At 54.6% G+C, this 27,578-nt stretch overlaps 1 protein-coding gene across 1 annotated transcript in view; it reads left to right on the forward strand.

Annotated features, from left to right (window-relative positions):
* The window catches only part of NECTIN1 (nectin cell adhesion molecule 1), a 79,601-nt gene extending 53,185 nt beyond the window's left edge, over positions 1-26,416 (forward strand). The window contains 6 exon segments of the mRNA XM_064173299.1: positions 7,304-7,654; positions 9,037-9,339; positions 9,742-9,859; positions 14,795-14,946; positions 25,692-25,921; positions 25,923-26,416. Of these exon segments, the coding sequence (XP_064029369.1) occupies positions 7,304-7,654; positions 9,037-9,339; positions 9,742-9,859; positions 14,795-14,946; positions 25,692-25,921; positions 25,923-26,234 (1,466 nt within the window). The 3' untranslated portion in view covers positions 26,235-26,416.
* Positions 26,417-27,578: the final 1,162 nt, after the last annotated feature.

Below are 27,578 nucleotides of genomic sequence, written 5' to 3' on the forward strand. Positions count from 1 at the left end.
TTTTTGCACTCATGGGAAGTTCCTGGAGATCTGTTTGAAGTGTCTGTGAGGGATACTGAACCTACAGAGAGCTCTGTTTGCCCTCCTTAAGGCTCAGTGCAAGGGGATGCCTCAAAACCAGCTCCTTTGTGTAGAGTCTTTGGCAGGGCGAAGTGTCAGGCACTGTGTTGTCCCTTTGTGAAGGTCCCACTGTGACCCTTGGGTTCAGTTCTGAGTGATGCAAAGACTCTTAGGACTGTTTCCTCTGACATCTTCATCAGCCCTGATATTGCCACACCAAAGGGTTGGCTCATCACACCTCTGCCAAGGGCTGTTTCAGTGCCCTTGGGCTGAGATGAGTATCAGGGAACAAGAGGGAGAGAAAAACGGTGAGAGGCTGAGCAGAGGCAAGGTTGTGCAAAGCAGTGTGGAGTTCACATGGGTCTTAACAAAGGGGCATTGAGTGGTGGCTCACTGCTGGGACATTGCTAGTGCCTGGAGATCATTTCCAGAGCTTTCTGTATGGGGGAGCAAGGACCAGAGCTGCAAGTGTGGGAGCCTCAATCTAACAGCTCTGCAGGGGCTTTCAGGAGGAAGGGTTTTCATAGAATCAGGTTGGAAGAGAGCTCCAAGCTCCTCCAGTCCAACCTAGCACCCAGCCCTATCCAGTCAACCAGACCATGGCACCAAGTGCCTCACCCAGTCTTTTCTTGAGGACCTCCAGGGACGGTGCCTCCACCACCTCCCTGGGCAGCCCATTCCAATGCCAATCGCTCTCTCTGCCAACAGCTTCCTCCTGACATCCAGCCTAGACCTCCCCTGGCACAACTTGAGACTGTGTCCCCTTGTTCTATTGCTGCTTGCCTGGGAGAAGAGGCCAACCCCCACCTGGCTACAATGTCCCTTCAGGTGCAAGAGCCAGCAGCTGTCACTCACTCTCTTCCCTCCCCAGCACCACTCACACCCAGGCAGCCCAGACCTTCCTTTCCAGCCCACTGCCTCTGCCACAGGGCACCCTGAGTTCTGCACAGTGCCCCCAAGGCCTTGCATGACCGAGTGAGTATCTGAGCTGGGGATCGTGGGGAAAGGCATCAACACAAACCACTTCAGAGGGTAAGGTGGAGGAGGTCTCCACTAATGAGGTCTTGGCACCGACATGCCCTTGGCACCCAGCTGGGCCTCTTTGGCTGCTTTTTTGGTCCTAACAAACAACACCACCAAAAAAAAACCAACCTAAGGAGTAAAAGACAACTCAGCGCCGCCTGGGAGGTGCCAGGGTGGATGGGTGGGCACTGGGAGAGCTGGCAAAGGAGCTGCAGATGGCAGGATGCATCCCAAGCCCTTTTCTCTGCCACCTCGACCACACACACACACATCATTCAGCAGAGAGGAGAGCCAGGCAAGCCCCGGTGCTGCAAGGGCACACACACACCTCCTGTTTAATCCATCCCAGCCTCTCCAGAGGCTGATCAGTGCTGTTCTTTTCTCCTCCTCTCCCAGCCTTGCACGCTCATTGCCATCAATTATCTGTGCATTTCCCCCCATGAATTATTGAGTGTGTAACGGGGTGAGGGAAGATTCACCACCCCAGCTCTGTCATCTTGCAAACAAATGCTCCCTGGAGCACGACAGCAGCCACTTTGCCCTCTGTTTGCTGATTTAGGATGGGGAGCATGTGAGGCTGATCCAGTCGCTTGCAAAACCCCTTTACTGCATCTGTTCTCTCAACAAGCATTGGTACAAAGAGACACTGACAGCTTGTGAGAGCTGGGGGCTGTTCAGCCTGGAGAGGAGAAGCCTCCAGGGAGACCTTAGAGCATCTTTCCTGAAGGGGGGCTAAAGGAAAGCAAGGAAGAGACTTTTGATAAGGGCTTTATTGTGGTAGGACAAAAGGGAATGGATTGGAGCTTGAGGAGGGCAGATTTAGACTGGGAATTAGGAAGAAATTCTTTACAGGGAGAGTGGGGAGACACTGGCACAGGTTGTCCAGGGAGGCTGTGGAGCACAGACAATGAGGGTGAGGAGACACTGGCACAGGTTGTCCAGGGAGGCTGTGGAGCACAGACAATGAGGGTGAGGAGACACTGGCACAGGTTGTCCAGGGAGGTTGTGGATGCTCCCTCCCTGGAGGTGTTAGAGGTAGTTGGAGACAGAGCAAGGGGGAATGGCCTCAAGCTGAGGCTGGGGAGGTTTAGATTGGACATTAGGAAGTTTTTCATGGAGAGAGTGGTCAGGGACTGGAAGGAGCTACCCAGGGAGGCAGTGCAGTCACCCAGCCTGGAGGTGTTCCAGGGTGGTTTGGATGTGGTGCTTGGAGCTATGTTTTAAGGTGAGTCTTGTAGAGTAAAGTTCTAGGTTGGCTTTGGTGACCCTGAGGGGCTTTGCCAAGCTGCATGTTGCTGTGATTCTGTGTTCAAGGCCAGATTGGATGAGACCTTCATCAACCTGCTCTAGTGGGAGCTGTCTTTACCCCTGGCAGGGGAGTTAGACCTGCATGACCTTTAAGATCCCTTCCAACCCAAACCCTTCTATCGATCTGTGATTCCTCATCATTGCTGCTGAGGTGAGGGGTGTGTATGTGGGGGGGTTTGCTGCTGTGGTACAGAGCAGAGCAATGGCTTCATTTATTTCCCTGCTGAGAGGCTTGGAGGAGCAGAACATAAAAGAGCCTTACTCCTGCCTTGCAAAAGAGCCCTGAGTTACTCAGTCACCTGGAAAGGAAGCTCCATTTCCTCACAGCCTTTGGGCTTTTTTTTTGGGGGGGGGTTATTTTTTGTTTGCTTTGTTATTTCTGCTGCTGGTTGAGTGTTTGGGATTTGGTTTGGTTTTTGGTTTGTTGGTTGTTTTTTTTTTCTTCCTTTTCCCCTGAAGCCTCTAGAAAGGTTGGAATGTGTTTTTGTACAAAGTGGCTACATGTAAGGGCCTGACTGGCAGCCTTGGCAGCACTTGGTTGTTGGCAAACAGTCCTCAACTGGCACCAACTTCTTCCCTAGCCCAAAGTCTGACTCTTGATGCCTGGGCAGAGGAGGGTTCTGCAGGGCCATTCTGAGGGCTGGCTCAGGCTCAGCAGCAGCAAAGAGCTTTATCTCCAGTTTGTGTCCATGTACCATCTGCACAGATCCCATGGGAGAGGTTGGGTAGAAGGGAGAGGGTAGGACTGGGAAATGGTTGGCACCACTTGAGCTGAAGAGAAGCCCTTTGGTTTTTAACAGGGTCATGCAGTAATCTGCAGGGCAATCCTAGTGTGAAGCAAGGGCACAGTGAGGAAGTGAGGGATTGGGCTGATCTCTGCCAGGTTGGCTGGCAGTGGCTCTAAGAGGCACATCTGAAGTATTGAGTGTTGTGTTCAGTCTGGGGCACTGCAATGCAAGAGAGATGTGGAGGTGCTAAAGCAAGTCCAGAGGAGGACAACAAAGCTGGGGAAGGGCCTGGAGGATAAATCTGATGAGGAGAGACTGAGGGAGTCTGGGATGGATAGTGTGAAATAGAGGAGGCTGAGGGCAGACCTCGTTGCTATCTACAGCTGCCTGAAGGGACATTGTGGAGAGGCTGCTGCTGGGCTCTTAGCTGATTGGAGACAGAGCAAGAAGGAACAGACTCAAGCTGAGGCTGGGGAGGTTTAGATTGGACATTAGGAAAAGGTTTTGCATGGAGAGAGTGGTCAGGGACTGGAATGAGCTGCCCATGGAGGTGGTGCAGTCACCCAGCCTGGCTGTGTTTCAGGCTGGTTTGGATGTGGGGGGCTATGGTTTAAGGTGAGTCTTGTGGAGCAGGGTTCTAGGTTGGCCTTGGTGCTCCTGAGGGGCTCTGCCAGCCTGCATGGTGCTGTGGTTCTGTGATCTTGGGAGAGCATCCTTGGACAGTGGTGGCCTTCATCCTGGTGTGCTCCTCATCTGCATGCCCTGCCAGGGCAAGGCTGGGCTGTCCCAGCTCATTGCAAGGAGAAACCTCTGGGTCCTCTTCTCTCTGGGCTCCATCTCCCCTCTCACTTTGCTGGCACTACAAGGAGGTGTTGGGCCACGACTTCACTGTCATGAATGGAGCCTCTTTTATTGGGGTGTTGAAAGCCTGATTCAAAGGGAGCCGCTGAGACCTGTGGGGGGTCAGGGAGCTTGTGTGGGCGAGGAGCCAGCAGCTGTGCCAGCTCCCCAGCCTTGGGCAGGCGCTGCTCGGGGGCATGAGCCTTTCATGAAGGGGGTGGGGACCAGCTGCTGATGAATCCTCTCTCCTCCAGCCTTGGGAGAAAGAGGGAGTGCTGAGCACACCTACAGCCAGGCAGCCCTGAGATGGGCGGCAGGTTGTTCCCAGGGCCTTCACTACATGATTGCTTTTGCTCTCCAGCAAGCTCCCACACGCTCTGGGAGGCAATAAAGACTTCAGAGCCAGACTGCTTGGCAAATCTATTGCTCACCTCAGTGGGTGTGGGCAATTCTGCAAGAGGCTTTCTCACCTCCGGGGTAGAAGGAACAGCATGTGCTGCAAAACACATTGGAGACCTCTTCCTGCTCCCCATTCCCCCATTCCTTCCTCAAATCCCAGCGTGGCATTATCTAAACCCAACTTTGATGTGCACCTGGTGCCCTTATTTTAATCAGGATGGCCACTGTGGGCCACAGACTCTCACAGGGGGTTGGCCAGACTGGTGTCAGAAATGCCTTTCACTGTGTTTTAGTGCCTGCTCATCCTTCTCCAGCAGGCTGATGCCTCTGGTTGGCATGGAGGGACTTTAGCAGAGCAGGAAGGTCTCTTCCCTCTGGTTTCTGGAGGGACATGCATGGGGAAAATGACTCTGGCTGCACAGTAAGACACTGGACAGGTTGCCCAGGGAGGCTGTGGATGCCACTTGCCTTCAAGTATTGAGGGCTGGGTTGGATGAGGCCTTGAGCAGCCTGGGCTAGTGGGAGGTGTCCCTGCCCATGGCAGTGAGGTTGGAACTGGATGATCTTTAAGATCCCTTCCAACCCAAACCGTTCTCTGAATCTATGACAGTAGAACTCTGCCACCTCAGCCAGCAGCCTCCAGGGACTCTCTGGCTCCATGCAGGCAGGCACATGAGGGCACCAGTGCTTTGCAGTGGCTGTAAGCAGTGCTGAAATGCCTTCTTCAGCAGCCAGCTGCAGTGCTGGGCTGTGGGGCACACCAGCACTTGACTCAGGGATGGGGGCAAGTTCACACAGAGCTCTGGAGACTGAGTTTGGGACTCAGCCGCTGATGACTGTGGTCAGCCGATGGCATCCCACGGCCAGGCTGGATTGTTGAGGCTTGTCCTCGGGGTCACAGGCTTGGTGTGGAGGGATGGAGAAGGACAGGGAGGTAGATGTGGAGGCCAAGATGAGGCTGAGCACGGTAAGCATGGAGAGAGGAGGTAAAGTGTGCTGAGAAAGCGATCAAGGCCATGCTGGTGGCTGAGAAGACTTCTCTGTACTGCACTGGAGTGTGAGACACTGCAGGCAGGAGCCTCTTGCTCAGGTTCGTGTGTGGGTGGCACAGGGCACATCTGCCAGGGCAGCTCTGGGGGCTAGCACTGGGGGGGTTCATTGTTGTGAATGCAGCTGTGGGATGGAAGATGTTCATGAGAAGGAATGGAGCTGTAGGAGGATGCAGGTAGGGACTACTGACACGGTCGTAGGCGTCATGGGTTTAAACTCCTCTGTGCCCACAGCCAGAAGATGTTGTCTGTTTCTCTGGCTGGGCATTTTTGGTTTCCTCAGCTCCTCTCTCTGCTTACCCTTTCGTGTTCCTCACTCTTGGTACATCTTTCTGTTTGTATTACTCCTTCCTTCCCTTTACTCTCAGGCTCCCAGAATACATCCAGTTTCGGATCCTGCCAGCAGCAGAGAGCCAAACCAGCTTTTCTTGTTCTCACCACCTCCCTTCTCCATTGTGTTTATCATATAAATGCTGCCTGTATAATTACCAGAGCATTATCTCTAAACATACAGATTAGGGAAAGACACAATGGCAGCCAAAGATGAATTTCAGGGTCAGTCTGGGAGACATTTCTCTCCAGCTGTCAGGAGGGATCAGCTGAGGCAGAAGAGCAGCTCTGAACACCACTTCTGCCAAGCACTTTGCATTCTTCACTCTGCAGGAACCAAGATGAAAGGTTCCTAAATGCAGCCACTTCTGGGGTTTGAAACACAAAAGGAACCAATGCAGATGATGCAGGGGGATGGTGCAGGGGGTACAGGCAGTGCCATGAAGCTGCTCTTCTGTGGCCACTCTTGCTGCTCCAAATGCAGGCCTGAGGCTTTGCAGCTTGGTTAATTAGTGCTGCATTTCCAGTCCAATGGCAGTGGATGTCTGAGCGTGTGCTGGCATATGTTAGGGTGTGCTGTGCTGATAGCTATCACCACTGACATGGGCCTCCAGATAAGCATGCTCTGTGTATTGACAAGAGCTGCTCCAGTGCCATCCAGATTTCCAGACAAAAAGGAAGGTCCCTTCCAACCCTCTGCAGCCTGTGAGTTATTGATCTGACCTTGTGCCTTGCGGTGGTCTCTAGCCCTAGGCTGGCAGCAGAGCAATCAGGGCTGGTTGCAGTGAAGTGTGAATGCAGCTGTAGGAAGGAAGGTGTTCATGAACAGGAATGGAGCTGTAGGAGCTGCAGTTGGATGCAGGTTGGGACTACTGACAAGGTCTTGTAATGACAGGACAAGGAGGAATGGGTTTAAACTGGAAGTGGAGAGAGTTAGGAAATGGTTCTTTACTGTGAGGGTGGTGAGACACTGGCACAGGTTGCCCAGGGAGGTTGTGGCTGCTCTCTCCCTGGGGGTGCTCAAGACAAGGTTGGATGAGGCCTTGAGCTACTTGTTCTAGTAGGAGGTGTCCCTGCCTATGGCAGGGGGTTGGAACTGGATGAGTTTTGAGGTCACTTCCAACCTAAACCATTCTGTGATTCTGTAAGGTGCTGAGTGCCTGGTGCCATAGGCTGTACTTGTGTTAGCCAGGCCAAGAAGGAGCAGAGGGATTAAAGGAGTTCATGGGCCTGATGTCCAAGGACATCTCTCATTCCTGGGGACTTTTAACAAGGGCTTGTTGTGATAGGATGGAAAGGAATGGATTGAAGCCTGAGGAGGGGAGATTTAAACTGGAGATTAGGAAGAAATTCATGGCACTGAGGGTAGAGAGACACTGGAACAGGGAAGTTGAGGATGCTCCCTTGCTGGAGATGTTCAAGGCCAGGTTGGGTGAGACCTTGAGCAACCTGGTCTGGTGAGAGGTGTCCCTCCCCGTGGCAGGGAGTTTGGAACTGGTTGATCTTTTAAGCTCAAGCCATCTGTGAGAAGCTCACACACGCCCCTGTCTTCCCTTTGCCTTGCAGGACTGCAAGCTCAGACTGTCTTAGTCAATGACACAGTCTCGGGGTTCATCGGCTCCGACGTGGTCCTGCACTGCAGCTTCACCAACCCCTTCCCCAATGTGAAGATCACGCAGGTCACCTGGCAGAAAGCCAGCAACGGCTCCAAGCAGAATGTGGCCATCTACAACCCTGCCATGGGGGTCTCCATCCTCTCTCCCTACAAAGAGCGAGTGACCTTCCGGAACCCTTCCTTCAAGGACGGCACCATTCAGCTGTCGCGGCTGGAGCTGGACGATGAGGGGGTCTACATCTGCGAGTTTGCCACCTTCCCAACCGGCAACCGGGAGAGCCAGCTCAACCTCACCGTGCTGGGTAAGACACCGGGCAGCCCCTGCAGGGGCAACCACTGCCTCCACTTAAACGCACCCAGAGGAGCCTGAGACTCCTGGCCTGGGAGCGCAGGGCAAAGATCGTAGAATCATAGAGTCAAGCAGGTTGGAAGAGACCTTTAAGATCATCCAGGCCAACCTAGCACCCAGCCCTGTCCAGTCAACCAGACCATGGCACTGAGTGCCTCATCCAGTCTTTTCTTGGGCACCTCCGAGGATGGTGACTCCACCACCTCCCTGGGCAGCCCATTCCAATGCCAATCACTCTCTCTGCCAACAACTTCCTCCTAACATCCAGCCTATACTTCCCACTGGCACAACTTGAGACTGTGTCCCCTTGTTCTATTGCTGGTTGTCTGGGAGAAGAGACCAACCACACCTGGCTACAGCCTCCCTTTAGGTAGTTGTAGACAGCAATGAGGTCACTCTTGAGCCTCCTCTTCTCTAGGCTAAGCAATCCCAGCTCCCTCAGTCTCAAATTGTGCCAGGGCAGGTCTAGGCTGGATATTAGGAGGAAGTTGTTGTCAGAGAGAGTGATTGGCATTGGAATGGGCTGCCCAGGGAGGTGGTGGAGTGGCCGTGGCTGGAGGTGTTGAAGCCAAGCCTGGCTGGGGCACTTAGTGCCATGGTCTGGTTGGTTGTGCAGGGCTGGGTGCTAGGTTGGGCTGGCTGAGCTTGGAGCTCTCTTCCAACCTGCTTGCTTCTATGATTCTATGAATCATAGAATAATTGAGGGTTGGAAGGGACCACAAGGGTCATCCAGTTCCAATACCCCTGCCATGGACAGGTTCACCCTACCCTAGATCAGGCTGTCCACACACTCTAGGCTGTCCACAACTTCATCCAATCTGGCCTTAAACATCTCCAGGATACAGGCAGAGAGTTACAACATAAACAGCTATAAACAGACCTAGACAAGTTAAAAGTAATACAGAAACACAGCAGCCCTCCCAGAAACCAGAGTGCCCAGGAGGGGCTCCCAACCACCCTTCCACCTCCTTTCCACCCCTCTACCTTATCCCAGACATTGCCTTACCTGCAAGGTGAGTTTGGAGGATCAGTAAGGGGGGTTAGAAGCAGAAGGATTAGTTACACAGAAGAAGCCCAGGGAGAAAAGCACAGGCACTGACTCAGAGACACACACTCTGTGTCTCACCTAGAGTAGTTTGGGCACTTATACCATTCCCTCCCCAGGGTGGTTTGCTAGCAACTTGCAGCAGCTCTGGGTTCACCATGAGGCCTGTCACAGGGGCAGTGATGCTAGATGTTTGCTGGGTTGGAGTGGGTGGGGTAGCATTGCTTTTCTAACCATCTCTTTGCATCTCCTCCTCCTCCTCCTCCTCCTCCTTTTGCAATTCCTTGCAGCCAAGCCCACGAATCGCATGGAGGGCACCAAGCGGCCACTCATTGCCAAGGCTGGCAGGACAGAAAAGATCTTGGTAGCTACCTGCACCTCTTCTAACGGGAAGCCTCCCAGCACTGTCACCTGGGACACCAAGCTGAAAGGAGAAGCAGAGTTCCAGGAGATCAGGAACAGCAATGGCACCATCACAGTGATCAGCAGGTACCGGCTGGTGCCCAGCCGGGAGGCACACCGGCAGCAGCTCATGTGCGTGGTCAACTACCAGCTGGATCGCTTCACAGACAGCATCACCCTCAACGTGCAGTGTAAGTGAGCCTGGGCAGGGCTGGGGAGCATGGGCAGCCCCGGGGGTGGCTGCTAAAGCCTGGCCAAAGGGTGTTTTTCTGAAGGGAAGGTGATGGATGGGTGGAGGGAGGCAAAGCAGGGAGCTGCTCTCTTCTTCTGGGGGGTGAAAGCTGAAGGGATCCTTTGGATTAATCATCTGCTTTCTCTTTTTCACACCTCCCTGCCTCTGTCATGTCCCTTTGTTCCTCCTGTTCTCTCTCTCCTCACATTCCTTGTCCCATTGTCTTTCCCACCTTGCAATCTCTCTGCTCCCACCCCTGCCCCCTCATCTCTTCCTATTTCCTTTTCTCCCCTTTCCTTTTCCATCACTCTCTCCTCTTGTTTTCCACCCTGCTTCCTTGTCTTTCTCATCCCCCCTGCAGATGAGCCAGAAGTCACTATCGAGGGCTTTGATGGCAACTGGTTCCTCAACCGGAAGGATGTGAAGCTGATATGCAAATCGGATGCCAACCCCCCAGCTCACACCTACGAGTGGAAGCTGTAAGTGCCTACAGTGCTTCTGCTCTCACAGGAACATCTGAACAGGGCCACAGAGCCTCTGTGGAAACTCAGCCTCCCTCTGGTCAGTCAGGGGCTCAGCCTCATCACTGTCAGTGGTGTCTCTCCAAGGTGAAAGCCTTGTATGTGAGAGCAGAGTTGGATGCTTATATGTCCAGGAGCTGTGGTGCTTGGAGCTGATTCTGGCTGCCTGGCACAGCTCTGCCAGGTGGCCTTTGGTGCCAGGGACTGGAACTCATTTCTTTATTTGCAAACCAGACAAGCTGCTGTCTTCAGCCTTGGCCTTTCTGGCTCACCCCTCCTGTGCTGGCCTTCTTTTGAAGCTGGGTTTGTCAGATCCAAGTCCTGCCAGCCCTGTCTAGAGGGCAGCTTTTCAGGCAGGTAGTGCACCATTTGATGTGTCTAGAGCAAGGAACTTGTTTTGAGTGGATGGGCTTTATCAGGAAGATTTGCATGGCCTGTGGCCCCAGCTGGCAGAGCTGGGGTTGGAGTTTTAGTTGGGTCACACACAGCCACCTCCCCTCTGGATGCACAGAGTTTATCCTCTGTCTTTCAGTTAGGTCTTCTCCCAGCATCTTCCAGTTGAGACTCAGGAGGGAAGGGCAGTGGGTAAGGATCATACACTCCCCCTCACCACAGGGCTTGGAATGGAGCTTGTTATCACAGCAGTGCAACCTCAATACCCAGGATAGCTTCCTCTTCCCATTCCCCTGGAATAACATCCTGCCCTGGTGATGTGAGGCAGCTAAGACATGACAAGGTGAATGATTTGCCCTAAGTGCTTGCACTGTAATTTGCACTAAGTGCTTGAGGAGCTAGGAAAGAACCCAGGATTTCCCTTCCATAAAGGGGCACAAATAGCACAAAATTGATCTGCTTCTGAAGAAAAAAAAACCACATCCCTTTCCCTGGAATCAGCCCCAGCTGTAAGCAAGAGCTCCCATTTGGAGCACTCATCCCCACGCAGCTGACATTAAACAGAAGCAATTCCCTGTCCTCCAGGGTTTCAGCTTTTGGCTGAACCAGACTAAAGGGACTGAAAAGTGAGCAAGGAGTGTCTGGGGAGTCAAATGGGGATTGATGCAACCTGATGTGGTTCTCTCTTCCCTCTTTTTCTTTTCTATAAGCACTCGTGGAGCCTTAAGAAAATAAAAGGCAAGATCAAATGGATCCTTTCTTCTTTTCAGCTGGCATTTGTCGCCAGCAAAGAGGCTCTCAAAATGACTTTGCAAGGAGCTAGGCATAGTCTCTCTCATTTTGCTTCCCAGATCAAACTGCTCACAGTCAGAGTCTGAAGAGGATTGTTTTTCTTGCCTTTTTTCCTAGTTCATGTCCCCAGCTCTCTCCCTCTGTTGGTTCTGCCACTTTGACTTAAACTCCGAGGGGGTTCTCTGGCTTCCTCGCAACACTGCCAGCAAAGCGTTAGAGGCAAAGATGCCCCTTGTGGCACCCTAGGCAGGAGAGATGCCAGTTTAGGCTCTCTGCGTGTGGCAGGGCTGGCAAAATGAGCAGAAGGGAGCCTGGAGACAGCAGGCAGATTTTCTCCCTGCTTTTGGGCAAGTCGTTTCTTCCCTTTGTTCTACCGCTGCTGAAGGCTGAGCGCTTGCTGAGCTCCTGGACATCAGGCTGGCCATGGCTGGAGCTCTGTGCCCATGCCCAGACACAGCCAGCAGCACAAGCAGCCCCTGATCTCACAGTATCACAGTATCACAGTATCATCAGGGTTGGAAGAGACCTCACAGATCATCAAGTCCAACCCTTTAGCACAGAGCTCAAGGCCAGACCATGGCACCAAGTGCCACGTCCAGTCCTGCCTTGAACAGCTCCAGGGACGGCGACTCCACCACCTCCCTGGGCAGCCCATTCCAGTGTCCAATGACTCTCTCAGGGAAGAACTTTCTCCTCACCTCCAGCCTAAATTTCCCCTGGTGCAGCTTGAGGCTGTGTCCTCTCGTTCTGGTGCTGGCCACCTGAGAGAAGAGAGCAACCTCCTCCTGGCCACAACCTCCCCTCAGGTAGTTGCAGACAGCAATAAGGTCACCCCTGAGCCTCCTCTTCTCCAGGCTAACCAATCCCAGCTCCCTCAGCCTCTCCTCGTAGGGCTGTGCTCAAGGCCTCTCCCCAGCCTCGTCGCCCTTCTCTGGACACGCTCAAGCATCTCAGTGTCCCTCCTAAACTGGGGGGCCCAGAACTGAACACAGCACTCAAGGTGTGGTCTAACCAGTGCAGAGTCCAGGGGCAGAATGACCTCCCTACTCCTGCTGGCCACACCATTCCTGATGCAGGCCAGGATGCCACTGGCTCTCTTGGCCACCTGGGCACACTGCTGGCTCTCTGTTGGAGCAGTCTGCTCCTCTAATGCAGTTCATAGAATCATAGAATCAAACAGGCTGGAAGAGACCTCCAAGCTCATCCAGTCCAACCTAGCACCCAGCCCTATCCCGTCAACTAGACCATGGCATCAAGTGCCTCATCCACTCTTTTCTTGAACACCCCCAGGGATGGTGACTCCACCACCTCCCTGGGCAGCCCATTCCAATGGACAATCACTCTCTCTGTGAAGAACTTCCTCCTCAGTTGATCTGATTTCCACTGGAACTGTATCAAATGCACTACCAGAGGATCTGTTGTTTCTTTTCCATAAGGAAATCCATCCCTCTATCCCTTCAAAAAAAAACAAACCCAAACCAAACCAAAAGAAGGGACAGAAATGGAAGTTCTGCAATCACATAAAGAAGTACATTAAAAAGCCCAACTCCTGCTGTGCTAGGGATGCTGAGGGCAGGCTGAGAGCTGAAGCACAGAGTAACCAGGTGCCAAACAGCTCAGCCAGTTGATGCTTCTGTAGCCCAGGGCAGAACAGAGGCTTAGGCACCACCTAGGCTCCAAGACAACAAGGGCTGCAGGTGTCAGGGCTGAGCAGGGCACAGCAGGGCTGCAGCTGAGCATGGCATGTCCGTTGCACACCTGATGACAAATTCAGCTCTGGTTTTGGGAAGAGCACATCTCTGAGGCAGCCACTGAGTCGATCCCTATGTGCTGGTGTGATTGATGATGTTTGGTTTGTTTTAAGCACTGGTAAGAGTTGTTTTCCTAAGGATTCTCTGTGAGCTCTGTGTGTGTGTCCATTTGTCTGTCTTTAGCCTGCAGAGGTTTCTTGACTTACAGCTAAGAGGCTGAGAACATCAATACTGTGCTTTGAGAAGGGCTGGTGGGGAGTGAAATGGAGAGAGAGGAGGACTGAATGAAAGAGCACAGGTCCTTAGGACAAAGAGCACTTCAGTCTGATGCCTCAGCCTCTCCCTTTTTTGCACATTTAGGGGGTCAGTTAGACCTGAGTATGAGATTATTGATCTGAGAGGGTGGAAAAGGAAAACTGGAGTGCAGCTGGAGGCAGGAGAATGAAGGCAGAAGAAAAGGGAAGTAGAGAATAAGAGCAAGTGAGGACTGAGGGGGGGAAACAGAGGTGGAAAAGGAGGAAGAAAAACCTGAGGTGCAGATTACCCCCCTGGATCTTTCAGCTCAGACACCTGTTCTCCCATTCTTTGCCCCAAGCTACTTGTGAGGAAGAGGCAGACCAAGCAGAGGGGATGAAGGCCTGATAATTAACTGTGCTGCAGCCAACCACCCAGGGATGTGGCACATGTGTGTGTATAGGGGGGTAAGGAGTGGGAACAAGATCCATGACCTTCCCCTTCCTTCCCACAGTGCCACTTGAGTAATATCAAACTGCTCCTTCATTTCTTTGGCTGGGGCTGACAGGGAAACAGCCACCAAGCATCCTGGGTTTATCCACATGCTCAGATGTGCCTCTTCTCCTTCCTGAGGGTCAAGAAGCAGCAACTCTGGCCAGCCTGATCTAGGCTAGGGTGTCCCTGCCCATGGCACGGGGGGTTGGAATTAGATGATCCTTGTGGTCCCTTCCAACCCTGCCTGATTCTGTGATTCTCTTCTATGGTTCTAACTGCTGCTGCTGTTTTGCTCCTGCATGGGATGTAAAAAGCAACCACACTCATCCAGCCTGTGGTGAGAAACAACCAGGGGAAGTGTTAGAGGAGGCAATATCCTTCTTCAGCATCCCACAGCACACCTGGGAGGTGTGCCCTTGCCTTTGGAGATGTAGGGCCCTATAGGCCAACATCCTTCCATCAGTGATGGGATCATTGGCTGAGTGTGACAGGAGGGGCAAATCTGTTTGCTCTCCAGGTGTGGACACACAGAATGTGTGCCTGTAGCCACTTCTTTCCAAACCTCATCAGTCCCCTGATCATTCCCTTTTGTTTCTCACTAACTGCTGACAAAATGTGCACACTTTTTTTTACCTTGGGAGGAAGGGAAAGAATGACTTGAGTAATTTTTAATTGCCTAAGAGAAGTAATTACTTTACTTTGCTTCAGTAATTAAGAGCAACCAGGCCACATGTGTCTTTTCCTAACACGCAGGGTTTGGGGGGGGTTCTTTTCATCTACCTTTGTTAATTTATACTCTGGGTCTCTAGGTTTAATTTTGCACTGTTCCAGCTTCACACCTACCTGATTATTCTGACCTGATGGCAGGGCTCTAAGTTATCACCACTGTGCTCCAGCTTAAGTTGCAGTTAACACTGGCTGAGCATAGCATCATAGAATCAACCAGGTTAGAAGAGACCTCCAAGCTCAGCCAGCCCAACCTAGCACCCAGCCCTGCCCAATCAACCAGACCAAAGATCACATTCTGTGCTTCTGTCATCCACAACCTCCCTGGAGATGTCCAAGGCCAGTTTGGATAAGTCCTTGAGCAACCTAAGTGAGAGGTGTCCCTGCCTACAGCAAGGGAGGTTGGAACTTAGATGATCTTCGAGGTCCCTTCCAACCTAAACCATTCCATGATTGTATGAGTATCACCTTTGGGGCCAACCATGATCTTTGCTTCCCCTAGGCCAAATGGGACCCTGCCAGGGAGTGTGGAGATCCAGAACAACACCATCTACTTCAAGGGGCCTGTGTCCTACAGCGTGGCAGGCACCTATGTCTGCGAGGCCTCCAACGCCATTGGCACACGGTCAGGCTTGGTGGAAGTCAATGTCACAGGTAGGAAACCTCTTGGTGTGCTTTGAAAGGCAGAAGAGGAAGAGGAGGAGGAGGAGGAGGAGGTGGGGAGACAACTACCAGTCAGTTCCATCTCTCTGCTGTCTGTCTGAATCACTGGTGTCTCTTTCTAGGGCTGGGGAGTTTGGTGATGCAAAGGCAGCAGTGAAGTTCTTTGCTTGGCACTGGTTTGGCACTGGTTTGGCCTGGGTTTTTTGTTTTATCTCCTTTCCTCTCGTTGTCTTTTCCTTTCTTCCACTGAGATGCATTCAATTTGTTTCCCCTCCTGCCTTGTCTTCTGCTTTGGATTCACTTGAAAGTGAAGACATGTCATGGAGCTCACAGGATGTCAGGGGTTGGAGTGACCCAAAGAGATCATCCAGTCCAAGCCCCCTTCCAGAGCAGGGCCACACAATCTAGCTCAGGGCACACAGGAACACATCCAGAGAGGCCTGGAAAGTCTCCAGAGAAGGAGACTCCACAACCTCTCTGGGCAGCCTGTGCCAGGGCTCTGGGAGCCTCCCAGTCAAGAAGTTCCCCCTTGTGTTGAGCTGGAGCCTCCTGTGCTGCAGCTTCCATCCATTGCTGCTTGTCCTATCCCAGGGAGCAGTGAGCAGAGCCTGTCCCACTCCTCTTCCTGACCCCCATCCCTCAGATGTTTATAAACTTTGATTCAATCCCCTCTCAGTCTTCTCTCCTCCAGCCTAAGCAGCCCCAGGGCCCTCAGCCTCTCCTCATGCACCATGAGGCTATTTGTTGGAAGGTAGAAGGAGTAGGATGAGGCTGTCCACTGCCACCGAGGCAGTAAAGCATGAGGTGGATGAGTCATGAGTTCAGGATGCTGTTTGGTGTTTCTGATGGCAGGAATCTCTTCTGGCTTTCCATTTGTGCTCCTTCCAATGCCAGCTTGGTCTGTGCACTTGCTCACCTGGCCAGGGTGATTACTGAGAGGCTGTGAGCAGCTTTGTCTGGGCTCCAGAAAGGAATAAGACCACAGGATGCAAGCCATGAGAAGTGATGCAATGTGCTGCTGTCTGAGACAGAAGGAATTTGATGACTTGCAACTCCAGGTAGCCACAGGAGTGAGGAGGAGACTTGGGGATATGCTTCAGTAGTGGCAGGGAGAGAAAGGGATGTCAAGGAACAGGTTAAAGAGAAGCAGCACCACAAAACTATAGCCTGCTTCCAGAGAGACAAAGTGGTACTGCAGGGCATCACCAAAGGGGAGAAGAGGCTCCTGCTGCTTTGGGAGCAGGGGAGGGAGGTTTGCACCATTCTTTGGAGGTAAAAGGAGGGATTTGTTGTACCAGTGGGTGAATGACAGGCAGTGACCAGCAGTCATGGAGCTTGTGAGGGAGATGAAAGTTCCTCTTGCAGCAGCGAGCTGGAGCATCGCCACGCTGCAGGCTCTTGGGGGTCAGAGGAGGGAGTTACTGTGTGATGAAGCAGCACTGTCTGCCTAGGGGACATCTGGAGCACTCACCAAGGCTCCCTCTGGCACCCCAGCTGGCCAGCTCAGTGCTGATCTCCTTTGGGTGCTCCCCCACAGCCCAGCATGGATCAGTGCCAGCTGGGCAGGCAGCACGCACCGTGACACATGGCCACTTTGCAAGCTGAGCTCACAGCAGGGCCCGTGGGGTGCTGCAGGTCCAGACCTGCTCCCTCTGGGGAGGGCAGCAGGACTCTGCCTGCAGCTGGGTGAGCTGGAGAGCAGCCAGCTGGCTCTGCAAATCTGCCAGCTATCTGTGCAAGTGCCACGGGCAGCAGAGTGCCTGCGAGATGGATGGCAGAGAGGGGCACTGGAACCTCCCAAATCGTGGGAAATAGAGGACAGGCTCCTAGGATTGTTAACTCTTCCTGCTGACAAGCCCAAGGCAAAGCAGGGTGCCTGCTGTTCTGCCAGCAAGCTGGCCAGAGCCACCCTGGCCTGACCTTTGGATTGATGTCTGCCTGCCTGTAATCTCAGTTTATTCCCAGTGGTCCAAACTGGGAGGGTTGAGGTCAACTGAGAGGGAAAGAAGGACACAACCCAGAGCTGCCCCACGGTGAGGGGTCAGCAGCCAAGCCATTGGGCCAGGCCACCACCACAGACAACACTGCTTTTAATAATTCATGGCATCTGAATGTGTTTATCCAGCTTTCCCTGAGGTCCTGTTAGGTCAGTTCTGGGGAGGGCTCAGCCATCCTCACTCAGCTGTTACAGGTACATTTGTTTGGGTCTTGCAGGCAATTTAGGGATTGTCACTGGACCACAAAACCTCTTTCAAGAGCTGCATGCAATAAATGGAGTTCAATTTAGTGAGCAGCCAGCCTGACCAGGGAAAAAAAAGGAACAGAAGGCTGATGCATAGAAACCCTTGCAGCTGTTTCTCCCCCTCCTGTGTGCCTGGGTCTCCCCTCTGCTGTCATCCAGCGTCCTTCCTTCCACCCCTAATGAGAAGGAATCACACAACCATAGAATGGTTTGGATTGGAAGGGACCTTAAAGATCTTCCAGTTCCAACCCTCTGCCATGGGCAAGGACACCTTCCACTAGACCAGGCTGCTCAAACCCCTACCCAACCTGGCCTTGAACAGCTCCAGGGAAGGGACATCAAGAACTTAGAATCACAGGATTGCCCTGGCTGGGAAAGAACTCCAAGCTCACCTCCCTCATGGGGAGGGTAATTTGTTCAGAGGGAGAAGGCTGAATGCTTCTATTAGAGCTACAGCACATTAAAGAGATTGATATGTGCAAATAGAGTATTTTATTCCAGCAATCTGTTCCTTTAATAGCTTCTCCTGCCTTGCAGGACCTTTGTCAGTGGCAGCCAAGCCATGCAGTGTGACGTAGTTATTTGCTGCAGGCAGTTGGGTGACACAACCCAAGGCTGTGGGTACAGACTGCATGAGTGTCCCTGCACATGGATTTGGTGATCATCAGCAGAGAGCTGCTCGAGTACACAGGCACTTGTGTGTGACCCTGATCTCCATCCTGGCATGCAAAAGGGCCTCCCAAACCTGCATGCCCTGTGGCACAGTCAGAAGATGGGCTTGGTTGGCTGGGCTTGTGTGCAGCACCCTACAGAGACCCCCTGGCCACTTTGCATCTGTGTGTGTTGGGGGGGGGGGCATTCATGCACTTGTGTTGCTGTCTACAACTACCTGAAGGGAGGCTGTAGCTAGGTGGGGTTGGGTTCTTCTGCCAGGCAAGCAGCAACAGAACAAGGGGACACAGTCTCAAGCTGTGCCAGGGCAGGTCTAGGCTGGATGTTAGGAGGAAGTTGTTGGCAGAGAGAGTGATTGGCATTGGAATGGGCTGCCCAGGGAGGTGGTGGAGTGGCAGTGCCTGGAGGTGTTGAAGCCAAGCCTGGCTGGGGCACTTAGTGCCATGGTCTGGTTGGTTGGGCAGGGCTGGGTGCTAGGTTGGGCTGGCTGAGCTTGGAGCTCTCTTCCAACCTGCTTGATTCTATGGTTCCATGATCTCTTCTGCCCATGGGCCTTTCAAGAACCAGGCAAACATTCCCTGTGGGGAAAGGTGGCAAGAGTTGGGGGTGTCCAGCCTGGAGAAGACTCCGGGGAGACCTTAAAGCAGCCTTCCAGTACCTGAAGGGTGCTACAGGAGAGCTGGGAAGGGACTTTTGACAAGGGAGTGATAGGCTGAGAGAGAATGGAGTGAAGCTTGAGGAAGGGACATTTAGACTGGAGATTAGGAAGAGGGTGGTGAGACACTGGAATAGGTTACTCAGGGAGGTTGTGGAGCACAGAAGCACAGAATGTGATCAAAGATCAAAGATCACATTCTGTGCTTCTGTGCTCCACAACCTCCCTGGAGGTGTTCAAAGCCAGGTTGGATGAGTCCTTGAGCAACCTGGGTTGGTGGGAGGTGTCCCTGCCCGTGGCAGGGAGTTGGAACTGGATGAGCTTCGAGGTCCCTTCCAACCCAAACCATTCTGTGACTCTATGAATCTAAAAGGAAGAATGTTAGGGATTGGAAGGGACCTCTAAAGATCATCCAGTCCCTGCCAGAGCAGGACCACCTAGAGAAGATCACTCAGAAGCTCACCTGGGTGGGTTTTGAATATCTCCAGGTGGGTTTTGAATGTGACTCCACAACCTCACAGTGCTAGAGCTGAGGGAGCACAGAAAGCAGCCTCTCCACTGCAGTGCTCCCAGCTGTTTCCTGAGGCCAGGAAGGGATCTTTTCCTCCAGGATACTGCAGCTTCCCCCATTTTCTTTGCTTGCAGCAGGGAGTTATTCACACACCACCAATGATCTCGTCCCAACAAGGTCACTGCAAGCAGCCTGTGGGAGCTCACTGGAGCCTGCTGCCATGTGGCAGCCTCTGCCAGGGCTTGGAGCATAAGAGAAAGCTCTTTCTGGGAAGCTTTAAATCCCAGGCCCAGAGCAGGAGCACCCAAAGCCCAGGCTCATGCCACACTGCACCAGCAGGCACTGGTGGCTGGGTTAGGTGTGAGGATGTAGGGCTAGGGGCTAAAGAGGTGCAAGCCTGGGCAGGGGCAGGAGGGCATCTGATGCTGCTCTCCCGGCTGGCGGGCAGCAGCCTCTGCTGCATCCTGCCCCCTGGCATCTGTGCCAACAGCCCCTGCGGGAGCAGCGCTTGATTGACAAGCAATAGGTGACCTGACAGAGAGAGATTAAAACCTAAGACACGTTTGGCATCTGGCCTAAAAGCTGTCACCCTCTGAAATGCCAGTGGCAGCTGCTAAACTTCTGGATTAGTTGCCAGTGGTTTTTCCACCCCCACTGCTTCCTCTGCGCAGGGAGGGCAGAAATTCCTGCTGGAGAGAGGACAGTCAGGAGCCCTTAAAGCCAGAGATGGGTGTGCAGAGGTTGTGAAGGAAAGAGGACAGCAGTGCTGCTGGCTTCTCAAAGTGCACCCCTGGTGTGGGCTGAGGCAGGTCCAGAGGTGTTTCCCTACCTTCACTCATCCATACGCCTGCAAACACGGGGGGTCAAAGTCCCGGGATAGTTTGGTGTGGAATGTTCTGGCAGGGAACGTTTGCCATCAGCAGTCTGTCTCTTAACAAGCCTCACGTGGTCACCACTGTGTTTGCTGAGGCCATCTGAGAGCTGGGAAGCTCCATGAACAAACTGGGCTGAAGGTTGTTGCTCCTGGAGCTGCTTCCCCTTGCAGCGGGTGTTTGATTTTCCAGGGCACAAAGGAATTCCAGGGCCTTTCCCTGGAGGAGCCTCCTGCAAGGAGCAGCTTAGAGTCATAGAATCAGTCAGGGTTGGAAGGGACCACGAGGAGCAGCCAGTTCCAACCCCCTGACATAGACAGGAACACCTCACACTAGATCAGGCTGGCCACAGCCTCATCCAGCCTGGCCTTAAAGCCCTTCAGGGATGAGGCTTCCACCACCTCCCTGGGCAACCCCTGCCAGGCTCTCACCACCCTGATGCTGAAGAACTTCTTAACCTCCAGTCTGAATCTCCTCATTTCCAGCTTTGTTCCATCCCCCCCAGTCCTATCACTACCTGACAGCCTAAAAAGCCCCTCCCCAGCTCTCTTGTAGGCCCCCTTAGGATACTGAAAGTTTCAGCTTGGGCTGACACATGTCCAGGAGGTAATTCCTCATGGAGTCTGACATTTTCCTCGATGCCCAAGGCTGCAGAGAGAACCTCAGCTGGTGCTGGGGTTTTTTTTTCCCCCTTGGCCCTCGTGATTGAAGGGAAAAGGATGGAAAAGTGACTCGAAGGCAGAATATGTCCAGGGGAAATGGTACCTTTGAAAATCTCTGAGCAGGGTGATGAGCAGAAAGGCTTTTGAAAGCTGCCTTCCCGTGGATCTGCACATCAGAGGAGAATTACTGGGTGCCTAAAAATAGGCTTTTTGTGATCTGGGCCCTTCCCACCCTTGGGAAAAGCCTCTTGTGTCCCAGTGGGTTCTCTGATGTCTAATGAGGTTTAGCTCCCACCTCTGCTAGGGATCCCGCTCGGCTCTCTCCAAGAGCATTCTGATAGGGATAATTTTGGCTCGTTCCACTCTCAGATAGCAGTGAAATTGGCCAGCAGGTTCAAAAAGCATTAGCTGAGGACGGGCAGGATGATTTGCATAGGGCTCATTTTTACTGCAGCCGTGAGAAGAAAGATGGTATTTTAAAAGCATCTATTTTGGAAGCCACTCGTGACGGGGAAGAGCCTGGTTTGTGCCTGCAGTGGCAGCGCTGCTCTGCCCCGGCTGCTCCAGGCAGGGCAAGGGCAAGGGCAAAGGCAAGGGGCTGCTTGCAGGGCAAGGGGCTGCTTGCAAGGGCAAGGGGCTGCCTGCAGGGCAAGGGACTGCTTGCAAGGCAAGGGACTGCTTGCAGGGCAAGGGGCTGCTTGCAGGGCAAAGTACTGCTTGCAGGGCAAGGGACTGCTTGCAGGGCAAGGGGCTGCTTGCAGGGCAAGGGACTGCCTGCAGGGCAAGGGGCTGCTTGCAGGGCAAAGTACTGCTTGCAGGGCAAGGGACTGCCTGCAGGGCAAGGGACTGCTTGCAAGGCAAGGGACTGCCTGCAGGGCAAGGGACTGCCTGCAAGGCAAGGGACTGCTTGCAAGGCAAGGGACTGCCTGCAGGGCAAGGGACTGCTTGCAGGGCAAGGGACTGCCTGCAGGGCAAGGGACTGCTTGCAAGGCAAGGGACTGCCCTGCAGCTCTCCACCTGGCATGCAGGGATCAAAAGGAACCTGTGGGCTGGGCCGGCTGCCAGAGCAGAGCCCAGGGTGACCTCCCAGTGTCCCCCTGCACTCCCAGCTGCCGCTCCAGAGGTCTGGCTGCTGGCACAGGGACAGGAAGCTGGGCTGAATGCAACAGCTGGCAGAGCTGGGCAGCGGGCAGATAGTGTTGCTGCTTTAATGCCTATTCACACAGCACTGCCTTCTGTTTTATGAGGGCTGGGGGAGTAGCAGGAGGAGTTGGGGGGGCGGGGAGTTTTTTTGTGCTGGCCTTAAAGCCTAACTTGTTCCCTCTCCTTCCACTCTCCTGTTTCTCCAGTCTGCTTTTCACAGCAGCTTTAATCCTCTCCAGGCTCTTCCTAATGGATTTTTCACGTGGGGCCCTCAGCACACTCAGGCATGGCAGCAGGTTCCAGAGATTTCACGCACCTCTCCAGCACAAAAAGGGGATCCTTTTCCCACACTCTGCTGCCCTTCTGCTCTCTCTGGCACCCCAGACCCAAAGCTGGGTGGGCAGAGCTGTCAGTGCTCCTTTGTGGGGCAGACAGTAGTGGGGGGGGGTGAGGTGTGGAGTGACCCTACAAAGAACCAGCCCTGCCCGGAGCTGTTCCTTACCCTGGCACGGTGGTAGGAGGCTGCAGGCATGCCAGGCTGTGCCCAGCAGCTGTGGGCATCCTGCCAAGGACTGGCTCTGGGCAGGGCTGATGGAGGCAGCCAGCTGCAGGGTGAGCCAGGCTGGGGTGCAGGGTAGGGAGGACGCTGCTGCCGCTCACCACCTGGCCTTGCCAAGGGCACCTTGTCACAAGGCAAGGTGGAGCCCAGCCCGGTGCCCAGCTCTGTGCCCAGCTCAGCCCGGGCTGGCTGCTGGCTGCAGCCCTGCGGCCACGGTGCGGTGCCCGGGCAGCGCCCGCAGCCGGCAGCGGGTCTGTGCCGGTCTGTGCCGCCATCCAGTGGCAGTGCCAGGTGGGTGCCCTCCCTGCTCCCGAGCAGCCTTGCTCCTCTTCCTCCTCTTCCTCCTCCCAGCTGGGATACTTCTGCCTCGGCCCTCCCAGTCCCTCCGCTGGCACCCCCGGGCAGTGCAGTGTGTGGGAGAGCTGTGCAGGTAAGGATGCTCTGACTGGAGAGGGGGCAGAGAATCCCAGCCCGGTGGGGTTGGAAGGGACCTCTGGAGACCATCTAGAGCAGCCCCTCAGTAGCTCACAGCAGGTGGCCCAAACCCACAGTGGCCTCTCCTCAGGAACCTCTCCAGAGAAGGAGACTCCACAACATCTCTGGGCAGCCTGCTCCAGCCCTCCAGTACCCTCACACCAGTTTCACCTCCTCCTCAGGTGGATCCTCCTGGCTTCCAGTTTGTGCCCATCGCCCCTTGTGCTGTCCCTGGGCACCACCAAAGAGAGTCTGAGGGGTAGAGAGGGGAGGATTTGGGCTGCCCATCTTCCTTCTGTTTGGGTTTGTTTTCTCTGGCACAGGAACTGGGCCACTGCAAGGAGGATGGGGGTGGGATCCGAGCAGAAAATAGTTCCACCCCTGAGCAAAGTGTGAAATCCAAGGCAGTGCTGTGGCAGTGTTCGTGTCCACGGCGCTGGCAGGGGGGTGGCACGTGGGTGAGTGCTGCCTCAGGGGTGGGCAGCACCAGGGGCAGGGAAAAGTGGAAATCTGTATGAGAAAGGTAGAAAAAAAAACATGTTCCCTTTTCACTTCTTGCATCCAGCCCAGGCTGGTGAGGAGGATTTGAATAGCCATGTGGTCCAAGCTCCTTTTGCCCTTGTGCAGACTTCCCTTCCCTCCCAGATCTGTGTTTTCCAGAGCTGGGAAGCAGAGGGGATGAGTGTGGTGTTAGGGACCCTGCACCCAACATGCACAACATGCCTTGGGCTGGTCAGGGTGGGCTTTGGGAACCCATAGGTCCATCCCTGACTTTGTGGGGAAAAGTGAGGGAAGAAGAAGCTTCAGATTTGAGCTGTGTGTGTGGGAAAGTAAGAGACAGTTCCAGGGGTGTGGGCCAGCTGGCTGGGATGGGCTTTCCCTGCACCCTTAAGGGGTAGACCCTTGCTGTGTTTGGGGAGTTGGAGTTGCAGAGGCTGTGGTGGCAAGGAGCAGGCCTGGGCAGATGGCATGAACAGAGCTAGAAAGAGTTGTGTGGAGCACGTTTGTGTGGTTGGAGCTGAGCCCTCAGCCGCCAGGATCACCAGGGGATGGGAGTGACTCTTCTTCTTGTCTCTGCAGAGAGGCTGTGCATGAGGCAGCTGCCTGTGACAAGCCTTCTGTGGGTGCAAAGTGTGGTTCTGGCTTTGCAGGTGCCAGTCCCAGCTCCTTGTGCTGCAGTGCATGTCCTCATCTCTGCTCTGAGGGCTGTCTTTGGAACAGGGCTGGCTCCTGCCGGCGCTGCCTCTTCTTCCTCATTCTGGCAGCAGCAGGGAACTCTGCATCTGATCTGCCTGTTCCCTCAGCTTGTTCTGCCTGCTGTGCTGCTCTCTGTGTGGTTTCAGGCTGGTGAGGCTTTGCTCAAGGCAAGGCAGCACTGCAGAAATCCAGACCCTGTTGTTGGGATGATCACTCAGGCAAAGCTGGAATGAAACAAAAAGTTTGTGCTGCAGGGGTCAGGCCAGTGACTGCTCAAAGTCAGTGCCCTGGTCCAAAATCTGCAGCTGTTTCAGGATCTACCTCTACCCAGAGGAAGCTCTTTCCTCCCTTCTTCCTTAGCAGCCAGGCTAAGCTGTACTGCAGGGAAGCTCACTCCCTGCCCAGCTCTTGCTTGTTGAAGGCTTCCTGCTCTGATGCAGTAATGTGGCTGCTGGCATCAGGCAGTCCCACAGGCACATGAAGAAGGGGTCAGGAAGCAGAGTTTGCCTCACATTCCTTTTGGATTTGCCACCTTTGATCCCTGTAGGCCTGTCCTGGCTGCTCTTCTGGAAGGGTATGCTGAGGCTGTTAGTTGGTCCATGCCTCTCCTTGCCTGCCAAGGTAAAAAGAGAGGACCAGAAGGCTCCAGAGCTGCAGTGAAAGCTTGGGGCTGGCAGACAGGCTTTGGGGGTGGAAAAAGTGGTGTGAGGGTCTGAGCATGGTGTGTGAGGGTAAGGCTGCCAGAGGGGCATTAACCAGGTGTCTGCTGTGTAAATTCAGAGGCATGTGAAGGACTGAGGCATGGCCATGGATGCTCAACAGGCAGTGTGTGAAAGCTGCGTTTGGCCAGGGTCTGCTACTGTGCCCAGGGAAGGTTAGGGAGGTTGATTAAAGTCCTGGATGAAACTTCATCTGTGCCAAGGTGAAGATGTTGAACTGTATAAAAGAGAAGGGAGCTTCTTTCTCTTCTTCACTTGTGAGTTTGTTTCTTGCTCTTTTGAAATAGGTCAGGGTAACTGTAGGCCAGGATTAGCATCAGCAAGAGCACTGTGCTGGCCACTGCAGCAGCAGAAGAGAAGAGAAGCAGTGGGAGGTGTGTGTCCCTGTGCTGCAGAGCGCAGCTGGGTCAGCAAGCAAGTTCAGGAGCCAGCTGTGACCCTGAGCTGCCTCTGGCGCAGAGGAGTTGTGGGGTGGCTTGGTGGGAAAATCACAAGGTGCTGCACAGCCCTGTTGGGGTCAGACCGGACTGGGATGCCAGACAGAGGGGATGCAAAGCCAGCAGGTCCAGTGCGGCGTCTACAGGAGCAGTGGCGGCAGCTTGGCGCTGGGTGGGTGAGGTTTGGGTCTCGCTCCCCGGCAGTAATGCTCTGGTGAAGTGGATCTGAAGTGTCACCCGGTGAAACGGAAAGCACCTGGACTGAAGACACTAGGCTTGTGGGATCAGAGCACATCTGGAGCGGAGCGGGGAGGGGAACACTGCTTGCAGCCTGCTGGGCTCCCTGCATGAGGCTTTGGCCAGCATGGCACGGCAACACCGCCCCCCCCCCCCTCGCTAAAGCTGCAGCTGACCCCCTGAGGACACACCCTTGCCCCTTGCCCTGCTTTTTCCCTCCCCTGTTCCTTACCCTCATCTTCCCACCCCCACCCCCCCCCTCACCCCTCGAAAGCGGCAATGAGAGCATGGCGGGAGGGCAGCGTTTCCGCATGGTTTGACACTGTTCCCCCTTCCATCTGTCTTTTCCTACCCAGAATTTCCCTACACCCCGTCTCCAATCGATGATCGCAAATCCATGGTGCAGCCGAACATCCCCACACCAGTGATTGGGGGCATAGTGGGAGGAGTCTCGCTGGTCCTGCTGGTGGCCGTGGTGCTCTTTGTGGTCCTCCGGCGCCGCCGTCACACCTTCAAGGGTGACTACAGCACAAAGAAGCACGTGTACGGCAACGGCTACAGCAAGGCTGGCATCCCGCAGCACCACCCCCCCCATGGCCCAAAACCTCCAGTACCCCGACGACTCGGACGACGAGAAGAAGCCAGGCCCCCTGGGCAGCAGCACCTACGAAGACGAGGATGAGGATGTGGGAGGCGAGCGCAAGCTGGGCGGCCCCAACAAGTACGAGGAGGATGCCAAGCGGCCTTACTTCACGGTAGACGAGGGGGAGGCTCACCCTGAGCCTTACGACGAGCGGACACTTGGCTTCCAGTACGACCCCGAGCAGCTCGACATAGCAGAGAACATGGTCTCACAGAACGACGGCTCTTTTATTTCCAAAAAGGAGTGGTACGTGTAGCTGGGCACCCCGTGGCTGCACAGCACCCCCCCACCGCACACACACAGCCTCACACCCCCCACCCCCCTCCACGAGCGATGCCCTCCCGCTCGCCCCGCATCCCCACCCAGCCCAGCGGAGCGCAGCAGCGCCCGGCAGCACCCGGCAGTGCCCAGCGGAGCCCAGTGGAGCCCAGCAGTGCTCAGCAGCACCTAGCGGAGGCCAGCAGCGCTCAGCGGAGCCCAGCAGCGCTCAGCAGCGCCTAGCAGAGCCCAGCAGAGCGCAACGGAGCCCAGCAGTGCCCAGCGGAGCCCAGTGGAGCCCAGCAGCGCTCAGCAGTGCCTAGCGGAGCCCAGCAGCGCTCAGCAGAGCCCAGCAGCGCTCAGCAGAGCCCAGCAGTGCCCAGCAGAGCGCAACAGAGCCCAGCAGCACCCAGCGGAGCCCAGTGGAGCCCAGCAGCGCTCAGCAGTGCCTAGCGGAGCCCAGCAGCGCTCAGCAGAGCCCAACAGCGCCTAGCAGAGCCCAGCAGAGCCCCAGCAGTGCCCAGCAGAGCGCAACGGAGCCCAGCAGCGCCCAGCGGAGCCCAGTGGAGCCCAGCAGCGCTCAGCAGTGCCTAGCGGAGCCCAGCAGCGCTCAGCAGAGCCCAGCAGCGCCTAGCGGAGCCCAGCAGAGCCCCAGCAGTGCCCAGCAGAGCGCAACGGAGCCCAGCAGCGCCCAGCAGAGCCCAGCGTGCCCCAGCCCCCGCACACACAGCCCCAGCCCGGGCGCTCAGCAGAGATTCTGGACGCTCCCAGCATTGGCAAGAAAAGGAGGGCAGGCTGGGGTGAGCAGGGAGGGAGGGCAGCTTTGCTTACAAATCATTTTGGGGAGTGTGGGGGCGGGGGTGGGGCGGGGGGAGGGAGGGAGGGGGCGCCTAGGGGAGGTGGGAGGTTGGGTAATTATTTTCTCGGTTTTGGTTTTTTGTTTTTTTGCTTTCTTAATTTCTCCTGATGCCTTTTTCGTCCCCTTCTGTGGTGTTTGTATTGGTCGGTGGCTTAGGTGTTAACTACTTGCTTTAACGACTGTCGCCCAGCCTGTATATTACACTCTGTTTGTGTCTCCATGTCTCAGAGTGTCCTTTCAGCCCCCCCCCGCCCCACCCCCACCCCCCCAGCTTCCCCTCCCCGAGGTTCCTCCCTCCACGTTTCTTCACCCGTGGAAAAAAAACACACACTGGAATTTGTTTGTTTGTTGTCTTCTTCGTTGGGTTTTTGTATATTAGGGTTTGTTTCCTTTCTTTAACCTTGGGAGGGGGCTTAAGGGGAGGGGGGGGAGTTGTGTCTGTTAAGACAGAGGCCAGGAAAGCTGCTGGCAGTGGAAACAGAG

The sequence above is a fragment of the Pogoniulus pusillus genome, chromosome 38 (genome assembly GCF_015220805.1).
Source record: "Pogoniulus pusillus isolate bPogPus1 chromosome 38, bPogPus1.pri, whole genome shotgun sequence".
Classification (NCBI taxonomy): Eukaryota; Metazoa; Chordata; class Aves; order Piciformes; family Lybiidae; genus Pogoniulus; species Pogoniulus pusillus.